A 23,643-nucleotide genomic window follows, 5' to 3' on the forward strand; every position below is an offset into this window, starting at 1 on the left:
TGCATATGGTTAACACTACTGTACTATACGCTTAGAAATGGTTATGATGGTAATTTTATGTTATATATTTTTTAATCACACACACATAAAAAAGCAAGGTAGAAAAAAAGAGAAGGAAGAAAAAGAAGCCTCTGACAATAAATAAAAAAAATAGTTACAAACATGGCTAATATTAATTCAAATATGTCAATAATCACTCCAAATGTGAATGGTCTATAAATATTCCAATTAAAAGCAGAGACTGTCAAGAGTGAATAATAATAATAATAATAATAATAAAAAGAGACCAACTATATGTTTACAAAAAACCCACTTTCAATATAAAGACTGATAAGTAAAGCAAAGGGATAAAGATAAACCATGCTAACACTAATCAAATAAAGTTGGAATATTACTTTCAGACAAAGACCTCAGAGAAAGGAAAATTATTACACATAAAGGGGAGGCTAATGAGAAGGTCAGGGGATACCAGCATGGAATACAGAATGTGACAAAAGAATCATATATATGACAAATACATGAAACAAACTCACTGAATGGGGTGAGGGACCAAGGTGTTAATCTATGTTAAGTTGGAAAATGAGTGAAGTGTGTAAAACAGAAGGCAGAAGAAATTACACATAAGAACAGTCCTCTAGATGATAAAGCTCTTTCCCACGGCAGTACAGGTGAACAATTCTAAAACAACTACACATGAATAGTAGAATATGCACAGATAAGAAAATGTAGGGTGGATGGTGGAAGCCAGATTTCTCTCTGTTGGAATGGAAGTTACAGATAAAGAAGAAAAGGAAACTAGAAAGATTTATATGGTAATGGATTAGAACTAAAGGCATCAGTATGAACTTGTGTTTAGTTTAAAACAGATACAGTTACATATAGTATATTATAGGTATGTGTATATACATTGGTTAGTATATAGCCATACATTTCCGTCCCCTGAGAAGAGCCCAGAAGCAGTAACACCCCAGTAGCAGTAAGTACACCTAAGAACCAAGTTCTTGGATTCTAAACCATTCTCCAATAAAAGGAACCAGAGCTCCTTAGAAAAATGCCTGATTCTAGGACTTGGGCTGTAAATATGTAAGATGAGCCTGGAGCATGTTTTAGTGACAGTAAGAAAGTTCCCAAAGGAAAACAGACACACACACACACACACACACACACACACACTGATGAAGGTATGTCAAGGGGACGTATAGGCCTCTGGAAGAGTTTCTGTTGGTCAAAGTTGGGCAAAGAACTAATCTGAGCAACAAACTAAATAAAGTAGTAGTATCGTGTTATAATCCAATGTATAAACGAACATAAAATTTTGAATAGATAAATGGGGAGAAGAGACAAATCTCTCATGCAGAAGAATTCCAAATAATTTATGCAGAGAGAATACCTGCACTCCTTAAATATGAACCACACATAGCAACCTCCTTTCAAAGACTACAATATGGAAAGACAGGGTATAAAAAAAGAGTTTTTACACTGGAGCAATCTGATAAAAACTACCTCAAGCCAGGTCATCAAAGTTAATATAAACAGTGGTAAGTCATATTGATAATATACGAATATCCTTGATTTGATATGGTGAGAAGGATACTTTATCTCTACGATCTTCCTCCTCAAAACTAGTAACTCCAGTCTAATAAGAAAATATCAGCCAAAGACCAATTGAGGAACATTCTACAAAATATATGACAGTACTCCTCTAAAACAAGCAAAGCCTGAAAAACTATCATAGCCAGGTAGAGCTAAGGAGGCAAGGCAACTAAATGAAGTGTAGGATCTTGGCACAACAAAAGGACAGCAGGGAAAAAGTGAAGATACCTGAATAAAATATAAACTTAATTTAATAATAATATATGACTATTGGCTCATTAATCATGATAAATGTACCATACTAGAACATGAAGTTAATAGAGAAGATTGGTTCGAGGGCATACTAGAACTCTCTGTACTAACTTCACAATAATTCTGTAATCTAAAACTGTTCTAAAAGTGTTTACTTAAAAAATTAGTTTCTTAAAAATCTAATATAAATGCCACAAAATTTTAGCCTTTGGCTTATTTGATTTGAAAATACATGGGGTATTTGCTACAACATTCTCTTTTCCTATATGCTCAAAATAGTTTGTAACAACAGCAAATTCATAAGATAAAAATCTTTTTAAACACCTATTATGATTCAAACTGCTAAATGGGAAGATGAGATTATTCCAGGCAAAGGAAAAAACTCAAGCAAAATCGAAACTACTTCCTCTATGTATTACTCTTTGTAGGATTTAAGTATAAGCATTTAGTACAGGCATGTCAGGAAAAGATCTTAAATATTGCCATGATCAAATGCTATTTCTATTTCAGAAATAAAAAAAAAACAAAAGATAATTTACATCTAGTCACAAATTAATAAAGTGAATTTCTTCTTTCAAAATTACAGCTCAAATTTAGTGAGCATAAAAACAAAGTTGTTCTTCTCTACCTGTATTCTGGAGATGCTAAACACATCCACATTATAACATTATCAACTGTAGTTCAACTCATTCCGGTTTTGAACTAATTTAGACAAATAGCTATTTTTAGAGTAGTCCTAGCCCCAATGTGAATAAACATTTTCTTCCAAAATGTTGACCTTGGTGGTATCTCTGTCCTGATTTCTGGAACTTTCCTACTAACTCTGTCTACCCATTATAGAGGAAAGCAACGAACTACACTCACTAAAGTTCTTAGATGTTTAAAATTGAATGACTACTTAAGAAAGAAATTACTAGGTTAGCAGGTGTTCTAGCTCCAACTCATTGGTCTCCCAGGTAAAACTCAGTGCCTTTTTCACTTAGGTATATTTCTAGAACTTCTGCACTCTCTCTGTCCCGCCCCCTTTCATTTTGATATATTATATATTTCCTCAGAGTTCATTTGGCAGAACATTCTTTTCTCTGGATGATAAGAGATTCATATTAAAAAGAAGAGATCCATGACAAATACACTAAGTAGGGCTTTAAATACAATAAGACTTTCAGAGCCTTTAATAGTATGACTTTAACATATATTAAGAAGGGGGATGCCTGGGTGGCTCAGTTGTTAAGCATCTGCCTTCGGCTCAGGTCATGATCCCAGGGTCCTGGGATCGAGCCCCACATCGGGCTCCCTGCTCAGCGGGAAGCCTGCTTTTCCCTCTCCCACTTCCTCTGCTTGTGTTCCCTCTCTCGCTGTCTCTCTCTCTGTCAAATATATAAATAAAATCTTAAAAAAAAAAAAAGAAGGAACTATGGTATGCAGTTTTTCCCACACTAAAATTTTTAAGTAATATCTAGATATACTAATGTCTGTGGAATACATTCTGGGCATAGTGTTTTAATAGAAACTATCCAAACAATAATGGCAGTGGCAAAATTTTGGCACCTTTAAGTTTCACTGTATTTGAAATCTCTCTTTTTATTATCAAGTAAAATCCATCCTTGCCATGTAACATTACTTACTGGATCAACTTAGTTAATATTTATAGTCATAGCAAAGTTATCAACTTCAATACGTGTCATATATATACATATGTGTGTGTGTATGTTTATACAGAGCAACGTATTAGTGTACTGTTGGAAGTAGGGACAGGGACAGGATGGAAGACCCGTCTTCCACATAAGTGAAAATGAAGTGCAGAAGATAATTACCAGTTGTGAAGAATGTGCACCCTAGGTGGGGAAAAAAAGAAAGAAAGAAAAAGAAAACAGATACCCTCAGAAAACTATCTTGAACCCAAATAACAGATTTCAGCTAAATCTTATACCTCAGCTGAGGTAATCTTTGTGAGGTATGCAAAGGTATCTTAAAAATGTAAGAGCGTGGGCTCCTGATTAGTAATTTTCTGCCTAAGGTGAGTTAATTTCTGATTCAAGCAGACAGAAATTTTGTTCTTGTATTACTGTTTCGTCTCAAGAAATAAGAAATAAAATATACTATATACTATTTCTCAGGGACAAAAATTTCCCAGACTATTACATCTAACAACTACACTACTTATTTCTATCATTATATGACATCATAATACATATAATACATGCTCTGTGCCCACCTTAAACCCAATGCCACATGGCTAATATCAAACTGACCCAAGGGTCCTATTTATGGGAGAATCTTGTATGCTGCTACCTATAGTATTATTACAATGAATCTGAGTTACAGTGAACAGTCAAGAATGTACCTTATCTTGTCACTTTTGACAAAGAGCCTCAATTATACCTCAGAAATGAGAGTCCTGCAATGTTAAGCCTTTGAAAAGAACTATGTTTCCCAATAAGAAGAAATAAATATCTAGGCAGGTAAATCTCAGGTGTTTTGGCTCCAACTCAATGTTCTTCCAGGTAAAGGTCAGCAGTCATGACTCCCAGGCATCCCACACTTTCCTCCCTTTCAGTTGGGAATATCACAGAGCCTCCTTCAAAACCTAAAATATGAGAGAAACTCTACGCCATATATGGGGTGCCATATACCATATATACCATATTTAAATTAAAAATTTAAACTTCACTATTTCCTTGTTACTTTACATCCATAGATACCTGAATCCATTTTACAATAACCCATTAAGATTCTTTTTTTATTGAACAATATACACAGAAAGTATCTTTTCACCTCAGAACTGCATTACGAGAAAATCTGAAAACTGAAGGAAGATTTGTTTTAAAAATAAATTTTTGTGCATTTGGAAGTTAGACATTCATGCACATGAGGCACTGTCTATGTGTGTTTTATCATAATAAACAAAAGGCTGGAGAGCAATTTAAATCATACAGCTTTCAGAAAAATCTAGGAGTGGTATAATCCAATAGGCTTTGGACACTGATCTTGATTGAACCTCCGTGAACCTCAGCTTCCTTCTATATAATGGTATCTAGATTGTGGCACTGCAGCAGGACATATTGGACTAGCATACAGAAAATGTCTAGTTCATTGAGGATAACAAGTGTTAGCTAATTGCAGGAGGTACCCCTCAAATGTAATGTGGGTAAATACAAGAGCAAACACAAAAACTTTATGGGTTTGTGAACATATTCATGGTTGGGCTGATTTGAACCTATCTATGAGACTGCAAAAATGAAAACTTTCACATCTTAGGACAGATGTGGCCTCCTTTGTATGTGTGTGTGTGTGTGTGTGTGTGTGTGTGTGAGAGAGAGAATATATATGGAATATATATGTCCATATCCAGATGCCACGGGGGAAAAAAAAAGGCAATCTCCTTTTGCAAAAATATTGATCTAACAACTACTTGGGAGAAAAGATACCTGTTTTTGAAAATGTATGTTGTGTGTATCACCCTTCCTAAAGATAAACATAGGCTTAGAACAAGATGCTGTTCCAACAAGGAAAGCTACTCAAATCTTCTATTAGGAAAAAAAAAAAATGTCAAGTGAGGAAAATATAAAAACATAAAATTGAAAGTGTTTAACTCACATTAAAATGTTTCCATGCTGCATTACATGACAGGAGAGTCAAAGAATAACAAGCTGGAAGTCATGAACTATAATACATGTAGCATAAGAATACATAACTGGGGCTCATTTAAGAAATTAAAGAACTGTAAAGTGGAAGAAAAATGCCTACCAAGTGGTGTGGAATCCCATGCCTATAATAAAAATTAAAGAGTAAGGAAGTAAGATTAAGGTACCTACATAACTGTCCCTTCTGAAACAAAAGCCATGACAAAAGTCAAAAGAATGGCAGCCCACAGCTACAGTGGCTATGGATTGCCTTGTTATGAATTTCTCCTAAATAGAAGACATTGAGGCCTTCTTGAGGTGAAGGAAATGCCCTGCTGGTCTTTGTATCCCCACTGTTTACTACAGAGCATGAAATGAAGTTCAGGCTCAGAAAATGTGTATAAAAATGGAGGTTGGTTTTTTTTTTTATAAAGGATTGCTTTTTTTAGACTCCTGCAAGAAAGCCAAGGTATATTTAAGGGAAACACCACTTCTCCATCTCCATCATTCCAATAATGTGGGATGCCAGAGTACAGGGGGCTTATGAGGCCTGAGCCTGCTGGGCTACTTAAATTGCACTAGATGATAACTATAGACCAAACACAGAAACCAAATCAACAAAATAACAATGCAATGTAATTTGGTTTAAAAGCAATATAACCTTATTTACCCCTACAGAAAAAGCTAACCTTTTTTTTCAAACATAGCAGTATGTATATGTAGCAATAAAGCAGCTAGAATTATTTCATGTGACCCTTACTGCCTGAGGACTTGATCATTTTAATTTTTATGATTCCTGAGACTATCTGGCAAAACAGAATATCTCTAACAATGACTTCTACTAACTGACATACAAAAACAAAATAAAAGTCTGGAATATTTTGAGATATCTGGAGTCCTGTCACTTAGCAGCAATAAGTACAATAATTGTAAGATTGATTCTAAATAACAAAATGCATATCTTGAAGTGAGTGAGTGGTTTCTAAAAAAAAAAACAAACTACCAGATTCATTATGCTTCAGAGTGAAAATAATACAATGATAACTATACTATCTCCAGAACGCTGTTATGTTTAAATGAGGTAACTTCATATAAAATACTTAGCTGAATACTATAAATTAAACTTTCTTCTATATTTCCTTCAGTATTTCAGTAGAATGATATATGTGATATTATGCCTTCTCTTTTCATGGAATACATTTTGCAACTTGAATTGAACATCTCCATAATAATCATCCAGTCAGAGTCACAGGGACATTTTGTCCCCCTCTTCCTCCAATCTAAACATGGCTGTGCAGAGACTGTAATAAAACAAAGCAACCCAAACGCTAGCCAACATACAAAATGAGAAGAGCTTTGCTTTAAAGAGAACCAAATGGAAAAATAATCTCAGGTCTAAACAGCAATAATTATTACAAAAGACCCAAGGAAACACAGAGCACTGCCCTTCCAGATGGACAACCTTGACACCATCGTGGCCTTGGGGAATGGAACTTTACTACAGAACCACAAGTACTTTCACAACTGGAGTTTTATGTAGCCCAATTAACTTTGGCTAGACACAGAAATCTGGCTCAGTGCTTCCATGCAGTAGCCAAAATAAAGGTTTTCTGTATCAAGAATTACTGTCAGAGTCTCCCATATCCTTCCTTCTCTCTTACTAACCCAAACCTGGAAAATAAGCTAACAGCCAAGGAGCTTTTACTACAATTTAAGTCAATATTAATTTTACTGGCTCACAAAAACTGCAAAATATTTGGTTTAAATAAATTGAATAGGACAAAAAGAGAGAAAGACCAAGAAAAATTAAAGTAAGGATGTGCACACAAATAGAGAACACACAGCTTTAGAAACAACTATAAAAATCATCTAAAATACCAAAATAATGGAAATGTTATTCCTTCCTTTCTCTCTTAATGCATGCCCAATTTGAAATTCATGGCATTAGCCCTAGGTAACAAAGTTCAAACAAGGAATAAATCACAATTTTAAAGAGAGCTCGTGTTCAGTATTTTAATTGGACATGACATTAGTATGAAAGTTCCATATATTTTAAAGAGATGTCACCCGGGCTCAACTATATTTAAACATGGAGGGTACCAGTGACCCTAAGGCAGAGCTATTCTCTATGGTATCCCGGAAAATTTGTATTCTAGTTACAGTGTAGGACCTAAAAGTGCCAACAGCTGAAAACAGAAGTCTCAAGTTCACAACCTATGATGTCTAATAATAAAAATGTGTTTAAAGCACTCAAACTAAACTAGTATTTAGAGGTGATGTTTAAAAATAAGTTATAAAAAAGGGGTGGTATGAAGTACCGGCTTACTTTTGGAATCTCCAATCAGGTGTGACAAGGGGTTAAAAAAACAAAGACTCCACTTTTAAAACTATTTAAAGTTAAAATTACTGATGTTCAATTCAGAAAACCCTGAGGTTATATCCAATTCTGCTATTTAGTAGCTAAGTTATTCTTGGAGATGTTGCTTAAATCTTTGAAGCTGAGTTTCCTCATTTATAAAAAGAGGATAATACTCATTGTAAAGTTTCCCAAAATAACATGTCAACCACAAGCACTCAAGAAATATATACCCCTTTTATGCCCACTAGGGTCTTGGAGGATTAGACCATGTCCACTATATAATCATGCCATTCTTGTTCATTTATTCAGTACATATCATTGGGAGTCGAGTGATGCCTAGAATGGAGTAGTAAGTTTCAATACACATGCTGCCTAAATGAAGGAATTAATGGGGAAACATGGATCAGAGCAGAGAAACAAAAATATTAAGAAGTCATGTACCCAGCCCTTAAATAACTTAAAAACTGAAAGGTACAAGAGAATACAGGGATAGTTATACCAAGATAGGGAAATGCCACATACTGAAGAGATAAAAAAGATAAGTGAAAAGTTAGCTCCTCCTCCATGTCTATGGTCAAAAGATGTAGATTTACATCTGCCATCGATCTGGGAAGTGCTATTATAGAGATACTGAAACCAGGGCTATGGAGGCACAGAGAAGAAAAAAATGACTGCTTGAAAGACTCAGGCAAGACTTCACAGAAGTAATAAAATTTGAGTGGGGAGAGAGAGACAAAGGACATTTTCCAGGGGAATAAAAAAGGATTTGATTTATGGAATTTGTCAAAGCATTCTGGGAAACTCAAAATCGGTTTGAAGTTTTCTAAATACCATAAATACTACAAACCCTTAAAGAAAAATTTGTACAAAAAACATACTGGCTGTAATGAAACCACCAGCAATCATTTTTTTTTTCTAATTTCTCTTATAAAATATAATTCTTATATAAAATCTTATACTACAGTCATAAGTCTGATTTAGCTGCATGTCACTTTTACATATTTCAACTGTGGTCAGTTTTGACCAAACAGTGAAAACACCGCACCCCATTTCTATTCCTCTTCTCTTGAGACTAATAGCCAATTCCATTTTATAATATATTTAAAGCCTTCAGAAGTCAAACTATGTGGCATTTTCCACCTTGCCAATTCCATGTTAAGTCAATGGCATATTACCAGGCCAACAAACCCAAAATTAGACAAAGGCAATCCATTGGGATAAGAAATTTGCCAAATCTCATAATTCAAAAAGAGACTGCTAAAGATGGTTGTGGGGGTATTGGCATGGTGAGTTTAAGCCTTTCCATAATAAGGCTTGTATTTCATCTAATCAGCTAGTCGGAAACTATAAAAGTTTGGTTGGTGGGGGGAATTAAAATTTGGATTGTAATACACGAGTCTTTCCTTCCTTTCCATATGTTTCAGTAAATTAAAACTTCTAAATCTTGTCTCTTTTAAAAAAAATGCTTTCTAAAAAATAAAGCAGCCTGTAAAATCATATTTTTGTACAGGAAACTTAAAATATTCAGGCTTAAAATGAAGAAGAAAAAAAGAACACATGGTTTCTATATCCAAAGCAGTGTCACGGTCTAGGTAGATTCAGAATTAAGTACATTTGAGCTTTCATCTTTTTTTCTTTGCTAAATGACTTTAAAAAAAAAAAAAATCAGGCATCTTAAACTTTTATAGATTTTTTTTGAAGGGGGCCATTTATCAATCTAATTAAAAATGTTTCCATTTGAATTCCATAAGAACATCTCAAAGACAGCAGTTGCGGCAAGAGGTAGATATGAATTCTGTTAAGTGCAACTGCGTGAATTATCATCCTGTTAGAATAGGAAATGAAAAGACGTTTATAGGGTAAAACAAATTTATTCCAATAGCAACTTATACCCTCCAATTCTGAATAATGTTCTCCTTTCCCTTTCTCTGTTCTTTCTCTATTAGGCCTTCATATTAGTTTCTTTTATAATTTCTGCCTTCATATTTCTTATTTCTTCATTTTTTTGTTTGCATATGGAAAGATTTCCTCAACTTTATTCTCCTAACCTTTATTTATTTATTTATTTAGTTAGTTAGTTAGTTAGTTAGTAATCTCTACACCCAATATGGGCTTGAATTCACAACCCCAAGATCAAGTCCCATGCTCTACCAACTGAGCCAGCTAGGTGCCCCTATTCTCCCATCCTTTAAATGAAAACTGTTTGCCATCATCTTTTTAATTTCTAAAAGCTCTTTCTTGGTTATTTTTTTTCATTATTTATGTTTTTATGGCATCCTGCTTCATAAAATGCTATGTTACCAACTCTAAGGATTTATTTTTATTTATTTATTTATTTTTAAATATTTTATTTATTTATTTGGCAGAGAGAGAGCACAAGCAGGGGGAGCGGCAGGCAGAGGGAGAAGCAGGCTCCCCGAGGAGCAGGGAGCCCAATGCGGGGCTCAATCCCAGGACCCCGGGATCATGATCTGAGCTAAAGGCAGATGCTAACTGTCTGAGCCACCCAGGTGCCCCTAAGTATTTTCTTTTTTTTTTTTAAGATTTTATTTATTTGAGAGAGAGAAAGCATGCAAGAGAGAGCACAAGCATGGGAGAGGGGTAGAGAGAAAGGGAGAAGCAGGCTCCTCATTAAAACAGGGAGCCTGATGTGGGACTTGATTCCAGGACCCTGGGCTCATGACCTGAGCCGAAGGGAGAGGCTTAACCTACTGAGCCACCCAGGCACTCTACAATTTCTAAGGATTTAAAAAAAAATTTTCTTCTGTTTCCTCTAGCTTCCTTCTCCTAATAATTTGCTTCAGTTCCAATCTCTTATAGTTGAGGCTTTCTAAATATGAGTGATGATCCTTGGTTGTCCGCTGTTATTTAAAAGCTACTTAATAAAAGCTGAATGGAGTTCCTTAGCTATAGGTGTGCTTCCCAGATGGGAAAGATTCACTTTTGTGCATCTGGTTTGGGAGCTAGCCATTAATAGGTGATCTCCAAATGTAGGTATAAAGATTTCTTTTCCCTATGGTGATTCAATTTCTCCAGATAAGAATTCAAAAATTTCTCGGGAGGTGGGGTGTGTGTGTGTGTGTGTGTGTGCACACGCACACACAGTGCTGGGTGAGCGTAAACTCTGTGGTGCTGGTATTCTGCTTGTGGTGGAGGAGGGGTACTGACCATCTGTGTGCTCCACCGGAAGACACTGAATCAATCTTTTCAGTCCTCCTTGCATTTCACCTTTGATTGTGCAAGCTGTTCCTGAATCATGAACCTCTTTTACTCAACTGCTGCACCACTATAAGCCTTTTCCCTGCCTTGGAGGTGAGCGCCCGGTTGCTGGCATTGCTCACACTGGAGGAGAGCCCTGACTGTTCCAGACGCAGCTGACAGCTGATTACCCGATTCAAAAAAGGCTCCTTAACTCACTCGCTCCCATGCCAACTGCCTTCACGTCTTGAGTCTCTCTGAGCTTCTTTTTGAGTACATAAAATCTCTTTTCATTGTTATCCCATTCCAAAGCCTCTTCAGATGGTGGACTCTGTTCTGACAAATCAATTTCCACTTTCTGACTTCCAAAAATCAGTTTAAATATCATTTCCCCCACCATTCTGATTGTTCCTGTGAGGCTATTCCTTCTCAATATTTTATTCAATATTATAAATATTTAGCATAATATTTATTATTCTTTATTTACCCACATGATCACCATTTCTTTGTTCACCATTCTTTTTGCAACATACTCAGCAACTCTTCCAGATCTAACTGTGTTCTTTTGAAGGACATCTTCAGTAATTTCTTCAGCAAGAGTTTTTAGTGGCCTGATTTTTATTTAATTTCTTGGTCTAGGAATTTCATCATCATGCAAGTAAAGCAAATTCAAAATTCAAAGCCTGATAAAGGGAAGGCAGTAGTACAAACTCATTCCTTCTCCATTCAAATCCCATGCTGAGATAGGCAAACCTTCATAATGCCTTCTTGTATCAGTAAGCAAACTTATTCTAGATTATTCTTTCACTGAAGGTATGAATTTTCCTCCTTAAGTACCTAATCCCTGGCTTTCCATTGGTCCGAAGCTTTCCATTTCCAGCAAGAATGAAAACAAACAAAAAACCCATTCTCTCCTGTTACCACAACTGGTAAACTATCCCAAATCAGCTGCAGATAAGCCAACTGTTTACTGTTCTGGCATTCAGTTACCCCTCATTGCTAGCCCCTAGAAAATTGTCTCACTACTTTTTGAGCTCAGTTACGCATTAAGAGTGTATCTATTTTATTAAGCATATCTAGATATATTTTAAAAGTAGTATATTTTCTGGCTACTGAGTCTGCCTACATAGTTTCATTAATAGCATTTTAGTTGTGTCTTCATGTGGATACATAATAATTTTAGGTATTTAGTCCATCTTCTGTAGAAAATAAAATATTATTACTTTTACATAATTATAAAATACTTTTCTATAAATTCACTTCAGAATCACTTTCCTGACCATCTGCTCTATGCTTTTCTAGGAGGCATTTATTCTTATTAATATTGAAGAGAGATTAGGTGATATAACTAAAACAGCACAGATAATAGATTCAGATTAGGATTGAAGGCTAGTTCTGCTACTTATTATCAGCTGGATAAACTCAGAAAATTTACTTAAATATTTTGAACAATCCCCTATAGTGTAAAATAAGACATCAAGTTTACTTTGAAACACATGGAATTACAATTTTTCTAAATCACAGTGGTAGAATACCAGCAATTTCTTATGCTTCAAAGTAACACCACTTCTATGAGAATGTGGCCTCCAAGGCTGCTTGTCACATAGTGGGTGGTCAAATGATGGCACCATTTCTCTCATGGAATGATTTCTAATTAGTAGGAATTCCAGGTGACACTAACTGACACACATGCAAAGCCTTACATAATGCTGGTTATTTGGAAAGAATCCAGCTTCATTCTACAGTGTAGCCCATTTGGGGCTAACGGTGGTTTGTAGAACATAATCTTTACACAAATATTGTTATTGTGACAAATTCATTATGTAATCCATATTTGGGATTCACCATTTCTATTTTTCCATTAGGTTACATCAAGGATCAAGACATACCACATTTTATCTATGGTAAACCCCACAGAAATACATTTTTCTATAGGTGCTATACAGAGTTCTGACAGTGTTACCATCATTACTCCCTAACAGTCTGAGTTAACTGGCTGAGAACCAGTACCTTAAACTATCCATCTCAGTCTGCATGGAGAAAACCAGCTCCAAAAGGGTGAGGAAGGAAGGTGGTTACTCACTGTTAGAGCTAGCAGTTTCCCATAGGTAAGATGAGCAGGAATGTGGTCAGTCTTGGATCTCAGTGATTCCATATACCAATGCTCTGCTTCAGGGAGTTTGCTTAATCGCATGTATGCTTCACCTGGAAAGAAATACTTGATCAACCTGAGGCCACAGCTTTCCAACAGCTACAATGGCGTCACATCATCGTGTTTACATCCCTTGAAATTTCAGATGCTGTGCCGAGGACTGTCACCCATTATCTCATCTGATTCCCAAAAGTCATCATAATTTCCAGTTTACAAATAGGAAAACTTGTGTTTGGAGAAATTAAGTGAAATGGCTAAATTAAAAAATTCAGTAACTAATAAAGCTTTGATTTTTAACCTAGTAACAGTAGACCCACAAGCATAGGCCCTTTGTCTTTTCTTTTTCCTAAAGATAGGTTTGGGGGCGCCTGGGTGGATCAGTTTGTTGAGCATCCAACTTTTGATTTCGGCTCAGGTCATGATCTCAGGGTTGTGAGATCGAGCCCCACACTGGGCTCTGCGCTCAGCTTGGGGGCGGTCTGCTTGAGATGCTCTTCCTCTCTCTCTGCCTCGCCCTCTGCTTGTTCCCTTGCTCTCTCAAATAAATAAATCTTTAAAAAAAAGATAAGCTTGTTCTTTCTTATGTACAGTTGTTCTTTTTTATTCACATTCATTTATTCCTTCAGAAATTCAAGTATTTATAGAATACACACTAAGTAAGAGAGAATTATGAAGACCTAGACAAAGAAGATTAAGGTCCTGCCAAGACTTACATTGTTGAGAAAAGATTAGTTGAAGGAGTTAGAAATATTTTGGATTAAGCATTGGTGTTGGATTTCTTTCAGAAATTATTTGCATTTTATATTTTTAATAGATAAAATTTATGAGTATCATTTGGAAAATCCAGTGAATATATAACAATTATTTAGCATGCCCAGGACCATGTACAAAGCTAGTTTGAAGACTTTCAGCGATCAGTTATTATTTTTAAGTTATGCAAATTTTACCTGTCGAAGAGTATTTCACTAACAGCCAAGCAAGAGAAAAACAAAAAATAAAAAACTGGAAATAAAGCCAAATTATATCAGCTCTCAACTTATTATCATCTCCCCTCCCTTATTTGCTTATAGCATGGAAGAATATTTACCTGATGAGAATATTATATTTTAAGGTGATTTGTGTATTTAAAAGTTAAGCATTATAGTTTTAATAAGCACTGCAAATATAGAAAGTACTCAATTTCTAAGAACAGGTAATAGACTGGTAACCTGAATTATTTGTAAAGCAGACCTTTATAGCTTAAATAATCACAATTATGATAGCTTTTTCCATTTAGAGGCATAATCAGAGGCTTTTTCCTAAAATATATTACCCATATTGGCTATACCTCTTTGCTTCAAAGGAAGAACTAGTTTCCTTTTATTTGAATCATATTCTCTTTGTATTAGCACAGTGCTGTCAATACAAATATGTTTGATGAATTGAACTGATTTGAGTCTCCCGACCTTTTGAGTGCCCTTTGCTCGGCTCGTTAGTAAAAAATACTGGTGACAAATCTGTAATATGCACAAAAATGTACATACCACTCACACACATCAATGTGTTTCTAGTTCTCAGAACAGTTCTTAAACTATGCTGTCATAAAAATTATAGCTGGAAGTTTTTTCTTTTAATCTAAAACTTAAAATGTGTTTGCATTTAAGAAGAATTTGGTTAGATTAAATAGAGTGCTTGGGTTCACTGAAAGAAATACTGAAGCAAAGACCAAAGACTGGAATGGAATACACAAAATGCTTACAGTTGTTGGTGGTAGGATTAGACATGAATTTTTTTTTAATTTTCCTATTTCTATAATCTTGTATTGTTATTATAATATCTCTATAAAAATGAAAACACTGTCAGACAGATTTTTTCTTTTTTGCCATGTTGAGCTAACAAATGTTTCCCAAAAAAAGCAAACAGTAATTTTTTTTTTTTTTTTTTTTTTTAGGGAAAGCAAACCATTTCTTCATACTACAACAATACTAGATATGATTTATGTAACAGAAAGAATGCAACAATCCCCAAAGTATTGATAAATTTAAAGCAATTAATGACAAATTCTACCCAAATATTGATCTCTACAGTGGATTCTAAAGCCAGTAGAAAACACAGATTAACATCAGAGTTAGAGTTAAAAGATGGGAGGGATTAGAGATTCTGTCTGGAATCAGCCTGAAATTCCTCTTTGGGTCTTCCAGTGCTCATAGGTCAGCTTATAGAAGCTGTACCATCATTAGCTTTAACATAACTTCTACTTTTCATTTATAAAAAATTCAACTAATTTGTAGAATAGTAAACAGGTTTTCTGCACAAAAAAAAGAATGTGAGAGAACCCAAATTTCACATTGTTTTTGAGATTGAAATCTGTATATTTAAGTTGTTGTCTGAAGATCATTTCAGAAAGTGTTCTATTTTTCCAAGTCATAAATCTATTATTAAAAGCTATTTTGAGATGAAATATTAACTTGCTAATTAGTGTCTAGCCCATTTTCTTCAGTAATAATTCACTAGTAACTTATTAATTTGAAAAACTTGTGAGATAGGGAAATATGAAAGGGCTATAGGAAATATAATGTAATAATGCATCGTGGCAAGTGTATGAAAATGTAAATGACCATTACCACTCAGGAAAACTTCAGGTAACCATTCATTGTATCTCAATAATAACAATGACAATCATTCACTGAATATTTATTATGAATTAGGGTAGCAAGCCATAGGGGGCACATTCCTAACTTATAAGCACCTACCCCTCTCATTCTCTATCTTTGAGCATGTAGAATAGGTTCTCTCACTCAGCCCCACGAGGAGCCTTCACACATTACTCTCATTCAACCACTACCAACTACATGTTCAGATTTGGTTTGCAAGATGAAATAATTTTCAATCTATATTAGTTGCTTTATACATGAATCTCATTTTTTATTAAGGAATGTCTTTCCCTGAATTTTACAGATGAGAACATTGAGAAGCAGGGTGGCTGAATAAAACACACAGAGTCATAAAGGTGGAAAGTGGTAAAGCTGGAATTCAAACCCAGGACAACCTGACCTCAAAGCACAAAGCTTTAACCTGCTAGTAGGGAACAATCACAAAGTTTTCAACTCTCCAGCTCAGGGGAAAAGCATACTCTTTCTCACTCCTGGAAAATTGTTTTCTAGCTTGTGATACATTGGCCTTCGAGATCATTTCACTTTGCCTTGGGCTTATCTACGGAATTAAAAGAATAAGGAAGAACAATAATAATCTATAGTTGACCTTTAAAAATGCTTCTGCTGCATATGTTACTCAACTCTTAAGAGGAGAATATGTATCCTAGGAGATACACCTGAGTGCTATGGTTAATCTTAACACAGAAACAGCCTATAAAAGTAGTAATAAAATCAAGATGCAAACCCTAAAATGCAAGAAAAAGATAATGGATGAATTTAAATGTTTTAAAAGTGACTCAATAAAGATGTGGGGAACAAACAATATACGGGCAAGAACTGGATACACCCCTGCCACTGACAAGGTAGAAGCTTCATACTTCTCACTTCTCATTTGTACTAGGGATTAGAGGACCCATTTTACGGATGAGGAGGAAGGCTCGGGAATGATAAGTGACTTGCACAAGGACAGTTAATAATCCTATTCTAAAAGTTTTGAATGGCTCTAAAGCCCACACTTTTCTCCATGGCATCAAGCTGCCTACCATACAAAGCTTATTATTTATCGAATACCTACTAATGTCTTAAACATATTTATACTTTCATATTATCCCTACACTATAATTAACATCAGTCTCATTCACAAATGAAGAGACTGTGGCTCACTGAGATGAGGCAACTTGTTCAAGGTTCAAAGTTAAGCAAATGCCAGATTCAGGATTCAGATGAGAGCTCTCTCTCTGGCTCCTTCTACCATACCATTCTGTCCAAATACTATAAAAAAAAAAATTAGGAGACAAAATAACTGCAAAAAGTGCCATCAGTGGATTCAGTTTTAGGAGAGAAGGATATATATGTAATCCTTCAAGCTTGATTAAAATATTAAAATCATAAAAAGTCCATGAAGAAAATGGCCACAGGAAAAGAAAATGTTACATTCAATAAGGAAGGAAATGAAAATACTTGATCAGGAAGAGAGTGGAGGGAGGAGCGTTATGTCATCTTCTCTGGTACTATAATTCTTCTTAACTTACAATAATAAAAAAAAAAAAGTGTTTATAGCACCCAGGAGGAAAGAAGCAATGATGACTATTTTTCCTTCTCATCCTGAAAAAAAAAAAAATGACATAATAGAGGCACTTTCATAAGAATGAGAAGATTTGCTGTGATGATGTAGTGATCAGGTTCATCGCCCAGATTTATTTCCGATTCACTCGCAGACAAAAGGGATTTGGATGTCTCCAGGCTGGCTTCAAGCAGATATAAACCAGTTTCAGATGTAGAACAAATAATGTCACTCTTCCTCCCTAAAAAGCCCTGGGTCTAAATAACGCAGGCAAAGGCTAACTCCTTAAAGGAAAGAATGCTGGATTATTGATGATGTAATAGTCCAGATCTCACTGATTCTCATGTTTCAAGTTACTGGACAGCTCTGGCTTGCAGATAACGAATAGAGTACGTAATGGGACATACTACCCATCCTTGCTAGAGTTACCTTTTGTTTCTCCTGTCCCTGCTCGATAGTATATTTCTGTGTTAAGATTCAGTTTAGATTCCGTTTTTTTTTTTTTTTCTGGCCACTTTATTGAGATATAATTAACATACAACCCTGTGTAAGTTTAAGGTGTAGAGCACAATGGCTTGATTACATATGCCGTGAAATGATTACTACAATGAGTTCAGTTAACATTCATCATCTGACATATATTTTTTTAAAAAAGGAAAACATTTTCTTTTCCTGTGATAAGAACTTTACGACCTGCTTGCTTAGCAACTTTCAAAGGTGCCATACGGCTGCATTAATGGTAGTCATCAGGTCATACATCACATCTCTGTACTTATGTATCTTTTACTAGAAGTCTGTTCCTTTCAACTACCTATATCCAATCTCACATCTCCCAATTCCCTTTTAAGAAAACTAAAACAAACAAACAAAAACCCCCAACTTTTGTGACCACCTTTACCAAAAGTGATCACCCCTTACTCAACATTTATAATATTGAGGAATTGTTAAATGTCTCTCTTTTTTATACTCTTCAATGCTCTCTTTCATACCAATTTAGGGTAACCAACATGGATAATGCATATGATGGTAAGCATAAAGATTAACGAGATACTATTCATTTCTACCCTCATGGTACTTACAGTCAAGTGACAATGAAACATATTTATTGATTAGGTTTCCGAAGTTTGATGTTTCGGTGCACATCAAAAAACACAGAAAATTTCTAGTACTTATACTTCATTTAATCTGTGTTTAAAAAGGTAATTTCAGGGGTGCCTGGGTGGCTCCGTCAGTTAAGCATCTGCCTTCGGCTCAGGTCATGATCCAGGGGTCCTGCGATGGACCCCCGTGTGGGATTCCCTGCTCAGCCGACCAAAATACTGTACCAATTTCACTTCCACAGTATTATATAAGGAGAACAAATTTTCTAAGTGCTTAGCAAAATGACATTGTAATATTCTTATAAATGTCCATTTGAAAAAGAAAAAAAAGCCATCATTTCAATTTTCCTACTTTAATTCTTAATGAAAATTCATATATTTTTACAAATTTTTTCACAAATTCTTACCCATGAATTTTTTATTTGCAGGTCATTGTTTGATGGGTTTGGTTGTTTTTTTTTTATAGTTTTAAGCCATTTTTCAACTAAGATATATACCTTTCCCTTTTGATATGCAAAAGATGGTTTAAATGGTTTTTCATGTCAGACTACTTTAACTTTTATTTATGCAAATTAAGTTGACTTTTCCTTTGTAGTTTTGTCACTGCCATTTATGCATAAAAAATTCTTCTTTATCATAGGGACATATATTCTAATTATATAGTTTTATTATTAGTAAGTTAGCTACTTATTCCATATGAAATCCATTTGCCATATAATGTGAGACACGGGTCTAATTTTATTTTTTCTAAACATCATTTAATCAATTGTCCCCGATCAACTTTTATAAGAACTCCTTTTCCTCACCAACATTTAATTTCACATTTATTACCTACAAAAAAAAAAATTGTAAACTCTGATCTGTGTGTAGTGTATACAACACTGCTCTAACTACTGTAGGTTTTTCTAATATTTTAATATTGAGTACAGCATGTCTCTCCCATTATTTTTCTCTAACCCTTCTTGGCTCTATTTTCCTGTTAAGTCTACCAAATAAACTTTAGAATCATTTTGTCAAATTTTTAATAAAATTCTTTCTGAAATGTTTATTGCTATTGAATTATAATTCATGAATCAATTTAAAAGGGAATTTTTTTAGAAAATTGAGTTTCCCAATCCCAAATTAGTACTCAGTTATTCATGTATTCAAGCCCCCTTCCCTTTTTTTATATACCCATCTTACCAATTGTAATATTCCTGATCTCAAACTAGGGAGATGTGTAGAGCCAGACACAAAACCATTTATCTATCTGTCCTCCAACCTAAGTTCAGAAGCCTCTAGCTCCAAAGAGTCTTGATAAATATCTGATAAATAATTGATCATATTATGTACCAACTTAAGATTTAGATGTATTTTTACCAAGTATGTCACTGAAGAGAAATTTCCAAGTAATTCCTTTTTCTAGAATCTGTGGTCTGACAGAACCATATGACATCAGGAGCCTATTACATCAAGAGTTTAACTTGCTGTGATTTTAATTCTCACTTTTTACTTCACTGTGTTGGCATTAACATAGAAACCTTAGGGAGTCTGGCCTTTTTTTTATTTATATATGTTATAAACTTGCTATAACTCTAGGCTGTCAAATTTTGTGAATCTCTTATATTTCCATCCTAATCCTTTTCTCCGCCTGATCTTATCTTTGTAAAATAACACAGTCCAGTTGCCTTAGATACATTAGTTCTGATGGGAAATGCTCAGTAGCTACTGTACAGAGCAGGAAAAGATAAAGAAATTAAAGTAGTTACAGAAATTAGAGGCTGTTTTGTATCTGACATCAGATTTCAACAATTATCACTTCTTCCACTGGGGTGGAAGGATTAGAAGTAAAATGAAATATGAGTCTTAAATTAAGGAGGGTTATGAAAAGGTTCAACATGTTAACGCTTCACCAAGTCCTACTGCAACAAACTTAAGAAGAAACCTGGAAGCCAGAAAGTGTAGTTATAAGCAAAGAGAAGAAATGGAAGGGAAAAAACTGAATACGCATCTCATTAAGTAAAAAGCTAATCATCAAGCAGGAGTTCAAACTTCCGTGAAAGTTAAAAAGGTTCCTAATTTCTAGCGTAAGGTTAGATACAGGAACATCTGATATGCCATCAAAATTTAACTTGCAAAACAGCCGGGAGCCCGTGTCAATATTTCTCTCCATGCAACTGGGGATCCTGGAGTTGTTCAGGCTAATCAATTCCCTTTATGTTTTCAAGGAAATAAATCACTAAAAATAATTAATCAACAAAAATTGGGGCCAATCCTTTTAAATGCTCAGAATTTTCCAAAATGCAGAAAATGAGACTGTGTGTGTTTTCATGTGCTGGTTGGTGGAGGTGATGATCCTCTCCTCAAAAATACAACACGGTCCTCAAGAGAACTACAATGGAGTAAATAAAATGGCTTAATACAACTGAAACAATTAGGGATCACTAGAAATATAGGAAGTACAAAACTGGGTTTTAAAAACCAAAGTTTACATTGGAAAAAAGAAAAAAGAACGAATAAATGTATTAGCCTGTAAAGAATTAATGAAAATAATGGTATTCAAAGAAATAAGATTTGCATATTTGCAGGAAGATGTCAGAAGAGTATAATAAAAGCATTTTCAGTTTTATATATAACTTCTTGGGAATATATTTCATATGTATTTCTGGATCAAGCAATATGTCTCTATAATACATAATGAATAATTTAATCTATACTATCCTTTTTATATGAATATTACTTGCTAAGATATATCAGGTATTTAAAAATTCACCCTATTTGTAATGATTACTTGAAAGTAACAGTTCCAAAATTCCATGCCCATAAGTAACATGTTGGCAAAAAAGACTTGTATTCTGGAAGAAAACTTTGCATGCTCTTTTTTAATTCTTTATTCAATTTGAGTATAACAATAGCTTCTATCAGTCTAGATAAAATTAAAACTAAATAACAGCTCATTTGGGAAGTTAAATGATTGATTTTTATGTAGAAAAGTCTTTCCTTACCTATTAGGAAAAACAGATACAAATACATACACGGCAAAGTACATACAATTAGTAATGTACTTAATTTTATTTATTTTTTAAGTGTATTTATTTTTAAATTTTAATCTGTACACCCAACGTAGGGCTCAAACTCACAACCCTGAGACTAATAGTCATATGCTCTTCCGACTAAGGCAGCCAGGCACCCCAAGTAATATGTTTAATTTTAAACTTTATTTGTATTACTTGATTATTCTAAATACATGCTATAGTTTCCTTGACATTGATTTTCCAAACTGTGTCCTTTATAACAAGATTTTCTTCTTACTCAGGATTATGTCCATTTCATCTAAACGTTATCAAAATTGGCATCTTTTAAGAATGCCAGATTTTGAAATCTAGTTAATTTCCCAGGTACAATATAACAACATCTCAATTTCTTTTTTAAGATTTTATTTATTTGACAGAGACATAGAGAAAGAGCAAAGATAGGCAGAGCGGCAGGCAGAGGGAGAGGGAGAAGCAGGCCCCCCTCTGAGCAAGGAGCCTGATGCAGGGCTCAATCCCTGGACCCTGGGATTGTGGCCTGAGCCAAAGGCAGCCGCTTAAATGACTGAGCCACCCACGTGCCCCAACATCACCTCAGTTTTTTAAAGAATAATCCAATTCATATTTACTGCTGAGTAGAAGATTCACTTCATGGACATTGCCCAATAAAAGAGTAAAATGTATACTTTTTTTCTCATTTCTACTGAGCATCAGAAAACATTTTTTTTCAAGCAGAAATAGTGAAACTCTGGAAATCAGAGAATAAGGATATAATCAGGCATTAATTTGAGTGTATTCATTTCCTTATAACTCAATTTAAAAATAAAGTTTTGAAACTTCAATCTTTTCCTTTACCACTAAACTGGCAAAAGTATGAATTAATGTAACAGGTGGGCTCATGTGGTTTTAATAGCAATGAAATATAATCAACTGTCTCATATCATATTTCCAGGAAAGCAAGTGACATCTAGACCAAGCATGATTCTTAGCAACCCTACTATTGGCATGAAAGTGTTCAAACTCCCCACAGGGACCATATATCTTCTGGTCCTGCATTTAATTGAAACTTTAAACAAAATATATTACCTATTTAATGCAGCTGAACTAGATGCCGGCCTCTGTAGTGTATAGACTAATGCCTTGCAAATTAATGTCTGTAACCATAGCACATAATGTAGAATCTGTACCAAGAGTGAATGGTAAAAAGAAGAAAATTAAACCACTGCAGTTTTATCATGTAAAATGAACTTTGAGGAGAAAATTTTATAGATTTTGAACATAAATTTTATATATTTATTCTTTTTGATACACAGTCAAAAGTTCATGATTTTCTTATCTTGTTGGCTCCACATCTTACAAAGTGAACTTCTAAAATCTCTCAAATTTACATTTCACTTTCTTGGATTGGTGGACTACACACCTAACACTGATCTCCTGGTCTTGTCCTTTCTGATAATTAAAAAAATCAAAGTGCAATAAATAGATTTATCTTAAAAACTAGAAGTCCGTAATCTTTTTGGAGGTACATAGATCAATGGCTAATCCGATTATATGGTCATACTCCTATTTGTAGGGCTGACTCACTAATTTTCAAGAGTGCCAGTGGAAGCAATCATAGGAAAATCACCAGAATTCAAAACAGGGGAAGCAGATGGTATAAAAAGCTTAACACTACCAGAGTGTTAATGCTTCCACACTTGAAGGATGTGAAGTTCAAATCTGACACCGCTGAAAACCATCTCCTTCACCGTCAGCATGCTAAATGCCTTGAGCAATCCACTTAAGAACAGCCAGTCACAGAAGAAACATTAAGCATATGAACCATCATGTCAAAAATTTATTCTGAATATCTTGATTCTAAATGAATTCTAAAACAAGGTGAAGTACACACACACACACACACACACACACACGTGTTAGAATAATCCAGCAAAAATAAATGATTCATTTAAAAAAAAAAACCTAGCCATACAGAAGGCTAAGAGAAAAACAGAAATCATTTACAGCCATTCTACCAACTGAATTCAGCATAGATTGTACATTATTTCAAGTAGACTTAGGGTAAGTTTTCAAGAAAGAATTTTTGCATTTTGTTTTCAGGAGGTATATCTGACATTTTGTGTGTTAGTTCTTACCTAAGAGTAAGGAATCTAAAGAT

The 23,643-nt window shown here is 34.6% G+C and overlaps 1 protein-coding gene across 2 annotated transcripts in view; it reads right to left on the minus strand.

Moving 5' to 3' along the window:
• Nucleotides 1–23,643, minus strand: part of TMTC2 (transmembrane O-mannosyltransferase targeting cadherins 2) — a 389,588-nt gene that overhangs the window by 112,340 nt on the left and 253,605 nt on the right. For both annotated transcript variants that reach the window (XM_032393770.1, XM_032393772.1), the window contains exon 8: nucleotides 13,109–13,230. In XM_032393770.1, the coding sequence (XP_032249661.1) occupies nucleotides 13,109–13,230 (122 nt within the window). The remainder of the gene's footprint in view (nucleotides 1–13,108; nucleotides 13,231–23,643) is intronic.

This window comes from Phoca vitulina, unplaced genomic scaffold, assembly GCF_004348235.1.
Source record: "Phoca vitulina isolate PV1807 unplaced genomic scaffold, GSC_HSeal_1.0 scaffold76, whole genome shotgun sequence".
NCBI lineage: Eukaryota > Metazoa > Chordata > Mammalia > Carnivora > Phocidae > Phoca > Phoca vitulina.